This window comes from Poecilia formosa, unplaced genomic scaffold (genome assembly GCF_000485575.1).
Source record: "Poecilia formosa unplaced genomic scaffold, Poecilia_formosa-5.1.2 Scaffold218, whole genome shotgun sequence".
Taxonomy (NCBI): domain Eukaryota; kingdom Metazoa; phylum Chordata; class Actinopteri; order Cyprinodontiformes; family Poeciliidae; genus Poecilia; species Poecilia formosa.
In genome coordinates, this window is record NW_006800157.1 from 391,866 (window position 1) to 404,203 (window position 12,338).

General features: G+C 38.7%; 1 protein-coding gene and 1 long non-coding RNA gene across 2 annotated transcripts in view; one reads left to right on the plus strand and one right to left on the minus strand.

Annotated features, from left to right (window-relative positions):
* Positions 1-12,338, plus strand: part of LOC107838187 (uncharacterized) — a 42,649-nt gene that overhangs the window by 11,107 nt on the left and 19,204 nt on the right. The gene's annotated exons all lie outside the window — the stretch shown is intronic.
* dachb (dachshund b) overlaps positions 8,163-12,338 on the minus strand; it is a 93,566-nt gene continuing 89,390 nt past the window's right edge. Inside the window, exon 12 of the mRNA XM_007568154.2 lies at positions 8,163-8,905. Within this exon, the coding sequence (XP_007568216.1) occupies positions 8,868-8,905 (38 nt within the window). The 3' untranslated portion in view covers positions 8,163-8,867. The remainder of the gene's footprint in view (positions 8,906-12,338) is intronic.

The window sequence follows — 12,338 nt, forward strand, 5'->3', positions numbered from 1 at the left end:
TACAACCGCTAATATCTGGCGCTACTCCATTTTTGTTCCCATTTTGTGAAGTAGAAAGTTGCACTCTGTTTTCTTCTTTAGTTTTTACGTTGTTTCCTTCAGTGGTTCTTGGGGCAGCGCCCCCACAGGCGAGGTGAGAACAGTTTCTTTCAACTAGTTTGCTTTGTTTTACACACTGCAGCTGAAAATGTTTCTTCCTAATCGAACCGCGTCTAAATCAGCCCAACTTTCTCCTGCTGTTGCCGTTTTCTACTTTTAGCTGAAGAGCTGAGACTCGTCTGAGCGCGGCGCGGGCCTCTGGACCCGCGGATCGTTGCTCATGAAACTGCTCGGTGTCGGTTAAATTTCCAAACGCACGCTGATCTCCCGGCCTCGTGGGGACGGTCCAGCGGTGACACTAACGGCAGACTACATGGCATTTAGAGCAGAAAGGTGTGACATGCAGGCCTTCACACTCGCTGTCTGCCTCCCTCACACACACATCTGCATACGCTCACTCCTCGGGGCTTGCCATTATTAACAGCTGACCTTTGGACATTTAGGCTGTGAAATGATCACACAACAGACCTGAGGACTGGATATCACAGCTCACTTCAGATCTATTCTGCTCCTCGCTCTCGCTCGTTTTCTAAAAAATTTAACAGTTCATTGTTTCTTGTTAAAAGGTTGGTTTATTAAATGTGAATGCAGATCTCTTTTTTTCTGGTGTTTTTGTATTTTGGCAAAATTTTTTCATGGTTTAATGGGCTCTGACCATTTTAGTAAAACGGGGTTTTACTAAAGTTTTTAGACCCTTTAGCTAAAATAAGCTTAATTGAATTATTATTTTTTGTCTTTTCTAACATTGATGGTCATGAAGGCTGTTTCCAATTGGCAGTTCTTGTGAAATTCTGTATTTGTTTTAGTCAAGTTGGATTTCTCAGAGGAATTACAATTAAATCAATTTAAAATGTAAAAATTATTTAAAAAAATTATGGATGCTCCGATATGAAGATTTGGGCCGATATCTATATGCGATGTTAATATTGCTGATAATTAATATTTACTGATATTGTACATATTTCTCTACTGTTTTGATGCCATTGGAAGAACAATGGACCAAAAATAAACGGCAACAAGACGGAAATAAATATTGGTTGTTAATATTTGACCAGTTTTATGTATCGGGTCGATATCCAAAATATTGATAATGTCGATATCGCATTTTTTAACCAATATGTTAAAAAAATATCATCCGATACCGATATATCAGATTCGGACGATACATTTATTTTTAATTAAATGATGTCTTTTGTTGTTTACCAACTACTAGACCTATTGCAATAAGTGATAAATAAATTAATCGCATCATAAATTGAATCAAAAGTAATCATCTCCATTTACATAATTTGCCCTTTTTCTTTTTTGATGAACTGGTTGATGAAAGTCTTCTGTCTGGTGTCTCAACTTGTCCATTTTCTGAACAACGTTTTTGTTTACAGAGACTTCATAATTCATTTTATTTGTTTTTTCTATTATTTATTTATCTTGGATATTTAAAATGTCTCCCAGTTCCGGTGTTAAATGTTCATTAGAATTTAAAGTGTATTGGTCTTTGAGAATATGTTCTCTGATTTTTCTGCCTTATTTTATCTGAACCAGCTCTCACTGTATGTTTGGTTGTGGTCCATTTCTAAGCAGATTGTTGACGCTGAATTGGGTCACTAGCGTTGGGTCCAACTGTAACTACTAGATGAGAAAATGCCCACATAATGAGACGGTTGACTTTCTGCAGGAAGTTTTCGTCGAATCTTCTCCCTTTTAACCAAACTCAAAGTGTTTTTTTCTTGGCATGTGTGAAAGAGTCCGACTCGGCCAGAGCCGCGGTTTACTTCCGCCGCTCTTTTTAAGCGACGCGAAAGCGTTTCTGGAAATGAAATAAAAGTGAATGGAATAACAATTTGCCAATGCGAATCCTCAGTCAGGCTGCAGGAGTTTGGTCTCTTCTGTCCTCCTTCGCTCTCCATCTGTTTTCCACGTAGTTGCGCTCCAACCAGATCTCAAACCAAATTTAAACTCGGAGATGACCAGCTGCTATCTGCGCGAGGCTGTCCAAGGTCATCCAGCTAAAACAACACGGCCAATACAGACCGGTTCCCTCCGGATCAATTTTCGCCTCAATCACCCTGCGTCCAGTCATGAAGTTATTTTGATTCCTCTTCCTCCGTTCTCACGTTCTGTCCGTCTCCGTCTCCCTCTGGTCAAGTGTCCGCTCTGCCTGCCAAGCTCCTGACTCTGTTTCAAGGGAAAAAAAAGAGAAAGTTTCTAATTTGGTATCAATTTATGTCCAAAGTTGGAGCGTGTGTGTGTGTGTGTGTGTGTGTGTGTGTGTGTGTGTGTGCATTTCTTTCTTTATTCCCATGATGCCATATGGGCCACACACACGTCCACCCCCAGGATCGCGGCTCACAGAAATAGTTGCTCCAATGTTTTGCTGAAAACATGTTTGTTCTTTTGTCCTCGTCTGTTTTTGTGTCTGTAATGATCAAAAGTTCTGTGTTTTTCATCATAGTTTAGTTTTATGTCGTTGTGATTCAGTTTGTATTAGTTATTGTTGGTTAAATAGGGTTAGGGTAGCGTAAGAGTTAGAGTTAAATATGTCGAGGCTTTCTTTCTTGTAATGTTGATAATTATGTCTTTTCCAAATTATTACATGTATTTTACTTGGCAATCCCAATAATGCTTCAGTTCTCCCGATTGCTGGTGCAGCTTTTCTTTCTTCCACTCAATTTTCTAATATGCTTTCATACAGACCTCTATCACAAGATATTACAATTAAAACCACCTTTTTAAGCTCAGTTATGGAGTTTTTATCTCCAATTAGAAGGACTGAAGTTGTGCAAAGAAGAAAAACCTCCGTGTTAAATCCTTTCTGCAGTCTCAGAGTTGAGTTGTGGCTCTCAGCTGTGTTTACTTTGTGTCTCCGGAAGGATTCCCCGTTGGAGCCTGGTTGGGTTGTTAGTGGATGTTTAGGGCAGGTGTTCTTACGTTTCCTCCTTTTAACACACAGTTTTCTTAACTAACATACCGAGAGCCAGATTTTCTCGTCTCTTCCTGCTCTGTGTTTTCGCTGTCCATTTGTCCTCGATGGAGATAAACTGCTGTTTACACTTCAGGTCAAGCTGGAAGTCAACCGTGACCGCTTGTATCAACCTGAAACCACAGAAGAAGAAAGACAAAAAAAGAACTTTTAAAAAAATAGGATTTGACTAGTTTAGGAGACTCATTCTGACTAATTTGTTTAGTTTGTGCACAATTAACCCAACTATATTTTGATAAACAGTATTTGTGAGCCTCTTTAAAATGATGTGAGAAGTTTTTGAGTGTGTGCGTGTGTGTGTGTGTGGCAGGTGTTTTGCGTCACCACCCTCCATCCATCAAGTCAAATGGGCGAATGACAGGAAGAACAAAAACAAATCCCTCGCTCCAGCAAGAATAAACGTCTGATGTCGTCCACTGACAAGTGTTTATTGTGTGTGAGAAAGGGAGAGATGAAGGGACACACGTGTGCGAGTTTCACTCTGAATGAATACGATTGTGAATGTGTGTGGGAGAAATTGAAAGAGAGGGGGACGAAGCAAACGAGCGCTGAGAGACGAAGAGAAAGAAACGGTGGTGTTTATTCATTTTAACCAGTTCAATAGGCAGAAAACACACACACACACACACACACACACACACACAGTTCATGCTGTAGGAATACAAACAGGTACAAAATTAGTGATCTACTCAGTAGCTGGTTTCTGTGTTTTATCAGCAGTCAGTAATAAGCGTCAGAATAAATATAAAGGAGGAATTAATGGCTACAAACTGTGGAAACCTCCATTATCCAACTTTAGGAGAATTGAGTGCAAATATTTCTGTTTTAAAATTAAAATTTGTCTTTAATATACTCATTGATCGTTCTTGAGGGCTGCAGCTTGTACAGTGTAGTTTTAAATGTTTTTTAAAACTGCCATAAAAGTATTACATGAGACAGGTAAACTGTGAAAGGATCAGTTTCTTCCACTTCCTCCCGACCAAAACCAACCAATCAGAGCCAGGAGGAGGGTCTTAGCCAGTCCTCAGTTACAACACTAAAAATGATTGATTCAAATCAATAAATGTTCTTTAAGGTTTCATTAACCATTGTTATAGTAATGTTTTAATTTGTTTTATGTTCTACTAGGTTAATGTTGAGTATTTTTAGAATTTCCTTCAGATTTTCTTTCTTTTTTTGTTTTCCACCCAAGGATTTGATGATGGACAGAGTTAATCTTTAGATTTTGTCCAACAGACGCTGTTGTCCAAAATCCTTTCTTCTCTGATCCACTGAAAATCATTGAAGAGATTAACTACAATTACACACACACACACACACACACACACACACACACACACACACACACACAGAGAGACTCTGGCTGGCAGGTTGGACCCCAGGGTTCAGTTTGGGAAGAAACTCCCTTCCTAATTTTCCTCATAAAGACTCTAATGAAGACTAATGATGGAGAGTGTGTGTGTTTGTGTGTGTGTGTGTGTGTGTGTACGTACTTGATTGTCTAGCCTATTCAGGACCTTCTCTGGAATATTCCCTAACCTTGTAAGGACCGACAGTCCTTATGGGGACCAAAGCCTGGTTCTAACCTGGTGGACCCCCTTTTGTCCGGTTGGTGGTGAGGTTTAGAGATGTTGGTTAAGGTTATACTGGTAATGGTTTGGTTTAAGCATAAATGTGGTTACTAAATAGGTGGTTCAAAGTCCTAATATGGACATATTGCATGTTATTGTTTACATCCACAAATTTTGTCCAACAAAACTATTCTTTTACTTGCCATCGCTAGTCGTTCTGCTGGAGCAGAACGTTTCCGTTAGCACTTTGCGCTACAGCAAAGTGAAAAATAATGCAGAAAAATAGCTAATTTAAACACCTCCTCTACTGATGATCTGTCAGTTGGTGTTTAGTTTGCCTTTTTTATTATTATTAAACTGAACCGAAACACTTCAAATTCCACAGCACATCTAAATGTTAGGTTTGTCAAAGTCAAGCTAGCTTAGCTAACCTACTTCCCTCTTCCTCACAACTTTTTTTAATTAAAACTTTTCGTTGACCTTGTTATCTAGTAGTCAGTGTTGACAATTAGTAGCAAAGCACTGTGTCCCTTTTTCTGTTTTTCACAAGTTGACAGCTAAAACCAAAAGTAGTCGTCATTAGCGAGCAGCGGTTTTACCCTCCACCAGGCGGATGGGGGCAACGTGTCTATAATTGCCTCCCGTAGTTTTATAAAATGAAAAGTAGAAAGTCGGGTGGTCCAGATTGTCAACAGACTTAATTTAAAGCAGCACTATGCCTCAAACTATTTACATTTAGTCATGCTAAAGTTAAAACAGGCCAACAGGAAGTTGTAAATAATAAAGTAGAAAAGGAAATTGTGGATTTCTAACTCATAAATATCTTAAAAGTGTGGTGCACATTTGTTTTATGCCCACTTTTGTCTCTCATAATTAGAAATATAAATTTTATGAAAGTTTTTTCAGATTTAAACTTTCAAGACTGTTAATGAAGTCTAATATGAAAGTTAGTGTTTAAAAATGCCTCAATTTAAGTCTTAATTTTTAGATGTTAATGTAAAATGTTTTCTCACCTTTTTTCACACTTTAAAACATGTTTTGTCAGACTTTAAATTAGAAACTAATATTTAAATTGCATTGCATTTTAAGCAATAAAATGTATGAAAACAAAGCAATAGCTTTAGTAGCATTTTCTGCCACATATTTCTTATACTAGCTTAAATAGCTGCTACAGAACGTGACTTTTTATTCAAATAGTCAACAGAATAATCAATTACTAAAATAATCACTAAAATATCACTTTATTTTATTCTGATCAAATTCTGTACTGTCTTTTTATTAGTTTTAATATAAAGTTTGAAATGTTAATATCGCTAACTAATCGTTTGTTTAGTAAGCTAATGGCTAAAGAAATATTCACTTCCTGTTATGTTTTTTTCTAAACCAACACTTTCTTTTCCAAAATATCACTTCAAATCGCTGCTCCTCTTCCTGCCGTCTCTTTTCCTCCATCTTGTTTTGACCCTGGGATCCTTCAATCTCTTTTCCCACACTGTCACCTTTTCTTCCTTCCTCGTTGCCTCCTTCTCTTTCTATCCATCCTTCTTCATCTGCGGCTGCTTCCCCTCCACCGTCCATCGCTCAGTGTTTCTGCCTCCATTAGTGGGAAATGGAAAAAGTGACATCAGCTATTTGGTAAACGGAGAGAGATGGAGAGACAGAAAGAGACAGAAGATGAAAACTCAGGATGGAAAAATGAAAAGCAAAGGTCAAAAGAGTGACAGTGGGGATGATTGTAAAAGAGGGGAAAGGAAAACAGAGCGGGAGAGACATGAGAGAGTGAATAAAAGACAAATATGGAGAGAGAGAGAAAGAGGTAGAGATCCATTAAAGAGAAAGTAAGGGAAAGAGGGAAAGGCCTCACCTCATTAAGCTCCTAATGCAGAGTAAACATACAGTCTAAATGGAACATACACCACGTGTGTGTGTGAGTGTGTGTTTACTGTCAGTTCGGTGCGTGTGTGTGTAGCCGTCATCGGCAGGTGGAGATCAGGAGTGTGTGAGCATAAACGCCTTAACCTCCCTGACAGACAGACAGACAGACAGACAGACAGACAGTGTTACATCCTGGTCGGAGACGCTGGTGATGCGTTCGCTTACAGACGCGGTTTAAACGGCAGCGAACCAGGCTCGGTGCGTTCAGGGCCATCCGGAGACGGAAGCGCTTTCCAGTGAAGACTGATTATTGTTTACTGATGTTGGAAACACTGTGTGTCCTTTAAATTAGATCACGATTATCGAGGGATTATTTGCTTGTAAACAAGGCGGACGGCCTTTAAACTGCCACTGGTTACCATGGTTACCCACATGCTGCTTCAACAGTAGCTAGCATGTTAGCTATCACAGCTAGGCCTCTGGCAATAAGCAGTAAATCGATTAATCACGTGATAAATTAAAACGATTGATTTATAGTGTTTTGGTCTCAACTGACCTGTTTTTGTTTACAGAGACTTCATAATTTATTTAATTCGTTGTTTCGGTTGTTTTATTTCTTTATTTTGGATATTCCAAACGTCTTCCAGTGCAAGTGTTTAAATATTTGCCAATCTTTGAGACTTTGTTCTTCCATTTTTATGGCATTATTACTATTATATCAGTTGAAAATGTTTTCAAAACAATTTATCACAATAAGTTCTGAGACAATTTATCGTCCTGCAGAATTTATCGTGACAGGCCTAACGTGTTTACTCATCATAGAAAACAAAACCTTGAATTCAAATGAAAATGGCTGCCATTTAGTCTTTTAACTGGACGTTTAATCGTGTTTTAGTTTGACGTTTGACAGTCCAACGCTCGCTGACTAGTGTGTGTGTAAAACACCACAAGACATTCCAGTTCATTATAATACTGTATATTTGCAGTCATTTCAAACCCAGAGAACAGTGACAGACCGAGAGATCATCAGGAGAAGAAAATAAAACAAACAAAATGCTGAATGTTGTTTCTATCTACACAGTATGTCCCTTTAAGCCCAAGCCCCGCCCACCCTGACCGATTCCCGCCCTCATTCGTCCCACACACACGTTTGAAAATCAACAAATGAACAAAACACGCAGTGGAATAAACAAAGCTTCAACACAACAGTCTGCACTCGGAGTAGGTCTGAAAATCTAGGAAATAAAAAGGTTTCTGGTATTAGATGAGGAGCGCTTGATTTCAACACCTGCAGAAAATGCAGGTTTGTTTGATTTCTAATCCAAAATCATCGAAAAGAAGTTTGCATCAGGGCAGCTTAAGCGTTCTGTTTTAACCACCAGAAACTGTGTATTTTTCTGCTTTCTGGAATAAAATGTGAAAAACATCGAGGAGCAGATTTTACTGTACCATGTTTTAAAAATCACTCCATTGTAGTAAAAATGATGTTCTAAAGTTTTGCATCATGTCAGAAACCGATTCCACATTTTTAAGGGGAATAGAAAATAGTTTACACATCGAAAAGCTGCGTCCGACATTTTCAGAGCATCGCCTCCTTTACCGAGAAAACGACGGGATAAAAAACAGGAGAAAACAAGTGAGGAGTCATGCAGAGAAGCAGTACTGTAGTTTAATGTGAAGAGAAAAGAAAAAGGGGCAGAGATGGTTTTATTAGAGGATGAAGAGTTCAAAGTGTAAAATTAGCCGTCAGAAGTTTTCCCATGCGCTCTTTTAGTTTTCCTCCAGTTCTTCTTCAGTGTTTTTGTCTCGTAACGTTTTATACTTAAATCCTTTTCATTCCGCTCCTCTGATTGGCCGATCCAGCAATCAGCCAATGAGGTTGAGTCTTTATATATTTTTTTACCCCATAAACCGTAAGTCAGGACCAATCAGGAAGAGTCTCCTGCAGATTGAGTCGCACGATTGGACCGTTTCCCGTCAGTCTGTCCAATCACAGATGAGTCTCTTATTCTTTTCCAGACGTGAGTTGTGTTCGGCCCTGTTCTGTTTTCTCAGGAGCGACGACGCGTCCGTCAGGTTCTGGGAGGAAAAAAGTTCTGGAATGAATTCATAAGAACGGGAATGAGCGCAGGAAGGTTCGTCTAAAAAGAGGAAGCAAAGAGAACCCCAAAACAAGTCCAGTGTGTCTCTTAGTAGTCTCATTGTTTTGTATCCGTGTGGGAAAGGAAACAAAACGTCTGGGGTTTGCGTTCGCCGTGATGTAATCCAGTGGATGTCGTGGTTGTCGTGGAAACGGGCTGGTGGAGTTTGTACAGGAAGAGGAGGAAGGATTGTTGTTCGGTCTAGAACATCATGGGGGTCTTCAGGAACGCTCGGGACTCTGGAGGAAAACACAAACAACCCGATTTCAGAGGTTTATTATCTTTTATTGTATTTCAGTTTTATCTGTCAAATTTTAACAAACACTTCAGAAACTTTCAACTCAACGGACAGTTAAAAAGCGGTTTCTGTTTATTCATTTACTCAAGAAAGAGTAGAACTACTTCAACATATTTTTACTCACTAACTCACTAAAGTAAAAAGCATCTGTCCAAGAAATTAGTATTTGGTATAAAAAAAATCTACTCAATACTGAGTAACTGATCAAATTATCAGTCATTTAATAGTTAAAAAAATTACATCATCAGACGGACCAAAATGTCAAGCTAAGGGGAAATTTTGGTATTTTGAAAATGATAATAATTCATAAAAGTAAGAAAAAATAACAAGAACATTTTTCCCAATTAGTTTCTTTCAGTAAAAATCTTATGAAACTTTAACAAAAACTGCAGGTGTGTGTCTGTCTTGTGGATCTTTGGTTAAAACATGTTTGTTCTTCATCCAGTGGGTAGAAAATCCAGAAATGTTACTCAGGTAAGAGTAGAGATACAATTACTCAAGTAAAAAGTGTGCTTATTTCTGTAAACGTGACTTTTTGTTACTCGCCACATCGATGTCGGACGGTAACTTGGCATCAAGTCAGGCTGAGGCAGCAGAAGTAAGACATACCGCCACCTGCAGGTGGGCGTCAGTATTACTTAGACAAAAATGTTTCTGACCATTTTAGCAGGAATGTTGCAATAAACTCACAAGAAAATGTGAGAATCTGTTGATTTTGAGTGAATTTCTGATTGATGTACTTTGGCAGCATGCAGATACAAAACTGCTTTGATTTGATAAAACAACACCTGAGCACACAACTGTGACCTTAAAGGTTTTATTCATCCCTCTGGAGTCCAGAGGGGCCCCATAACAGCTATGGTGGGCCAGATTTGGCCCCCGGACCCTGGGTTTGACACACGTGATTTAAACGTCATTATTTTGCTGTCAGACGCTCCCGGAGCTTCAGCTTCAGTCCTAAATGAAGTAAATCCAGAGTTTCCATCTGGGATCATGATTATTTAAAGAGGAAGTCGTTTCCTCCTTGTTCTCCTTTATGCAGTATCCGTTTATGATAGAAATCTCATATCCCCAGTTTTGCCAGGGTGGACCCCCTTCTCCCTCCCTCCCTCCTCTCTTTCTCATTTCACCTCCGTCGCTCTCCTTCCGCTCCCTGCGGTGCTGTTGCTGCACCCACCCACACATTAAACACACTCGTACATACAACAGAGACGCTCGCACACCTTCCTCTCCCCGCGGTGTCATTGTTTTCTGCGAACGTTGCAAACTGTTTACATTTCTGCATAACAGCAACCATAAACCTGCCCTCCCTCCTCTCTCCGTCTTTTTTCCCCTGCCCTCTGCTGCTTCCATACTCGTCTTTTTACCTCTTCACTCCTTAAAGATTTGAGTAAGACTTTCCGCGTTGGAATATAAAACTTTCTTAAATTTTCTCTTTCATCTTGCGCTCACTTCCTCCTTCATATTCCCAGCCTTCCCTCCTTTTCATCCCTCTCATCTCCTGCCCTTCCCTATTTTTATCACTTCACAATCCACTCAAACCCCCTCCTCTCCTCCTCTTTCATCCCTCTCTTCTACATGCATCCCATCCTCTTGCTCCCTCCTGTCCTCTACCTCTTATTTTTATCCCTCCCCATTCTTCTCTCTGTCCTCTCCTGCCCTCTTTTACGTTTTCTTCCCCTTCAGGCTGCAGGTTAAAAAAAAAATGCTCTGAAACTTAAAGAGTTGCCGTGACGATCCCCTCAGTGGTGACCTTAAAACTGTAATCTGAAACTTTACTCTGGTTAAAAATACCAACTTCATCACGACTTTTACTGCAGGACAGTCAGGGTTTCGGCTAATGACGCTTTTATTTTTGGAAAACAGCAAAAAACTGGGCGCTTAAAAAAAACCAAACACCAAAGTGACAAAGATCAAAGTCAACAGCAGCTCAAAACTAAAGTAGGAAATGATGTCAGTGACTTTTGAACTTGGACGTTGACAACAACGGTAGCTGTGTTTCCGTTGATCATGTAAAATTGGAATAACAGAAATAAAGTTGTTTAATGAAAACACGGCAACTTAAAGAAAAAAACAAACACCTTTCTGATCAGTTTTAACTTTTCTGCTATTTTAAAATTAGTATATTTTACAAAACTCCAATAGAAACATGGATGTTACTACTGGCGGAAACGGCAACGAAGACGACAGGAAGTGGTAGATGCATGACGGCGTTGCATGTTTTTAAATTATCACATTAAACTTATTCACGTGTGATTTTAATTGCGTTTCGTATTTAATGCCAATGCTGCAGAAAATCAGTTTTTTCAACATCAGATAATATCGACACAAACATTTGTGGAAGTGTTGCGATAAGGTTAAAAACGATGATAAAACCTATTTATTGCATCTTCTTATTGATGATTTTGTGTTAAAAAAATAGATTTCCAGTAATGTCATTAATCAAAATTGAGACAATAATAAATCAAAATTCTTCTCATGAAATATTTTGACCTTCATTAAAGACACTTGAATAACATGAGTCACAAAAACACTGAATTTCCCTTTAAGAAGGGCCAAAATGTTTAAATTAGCGATAATATTTGCAGTTCTTCAGAGAACCGAATGTTAAGATCCATTCACTTCAAAGATCCGCTCAAATCGGGGGAAGACGATTCTTTGGCTGTGAATTACTGAACCCTGTACAGTTTGAGCTGAATAATGTTGTCACATGGCGGAGACAGGAAACAGCGAAGGAGCGGCGCTCGTTACAACTTCTCATTCTGAGACTTTATCAGTTTGTTTTTCTGAGTGAAACCAATGTTTACGAAGCTAAATTGGGGCCATAAAGTTTGTTCAAACAAGTTTTAAATCCTTTTTTTTTTTTCCAGTTGGCTGATTAACAGACTTTTACTGAACAGCAGTAATCAGAATCAGGTGTGTTGAAGCAGGGAAACACTTTAATGGGAACTAGCATCACTAAATATCTCAACAATGTTTTTGTTCTTGCTTTGACATTTTAAAATGGAGCAGAGGTCTGCAGGTCTTTAGATTTTTCACAATAACTTAATAAAAACATGGGTAAAAATAATAAACCAGCTAACATAAAAATAAATACAGGTTTTATTTTCATGGAATAGTTGCAGAAAATCACTAAAAGTACCAGCAACATGTTTTTAAATCTACTTTTCTTGTCATTTGGTTAAAAAGTTTATCGTTTTCCATAAAAGTCAACAAGAAAATCTATTCATGTTTTGTGCTTTTTTTTATTTTACAACCCCAAAAATGTAAATAAAGTAGTGGCTGTGTAAGAAAAACACGCATCCTGCAGTAGAAGTTCATCAAAATTATAGGTCGTCTTTTTTCAAAAGGTCAAGACCCTGAAAAGTTTGTGA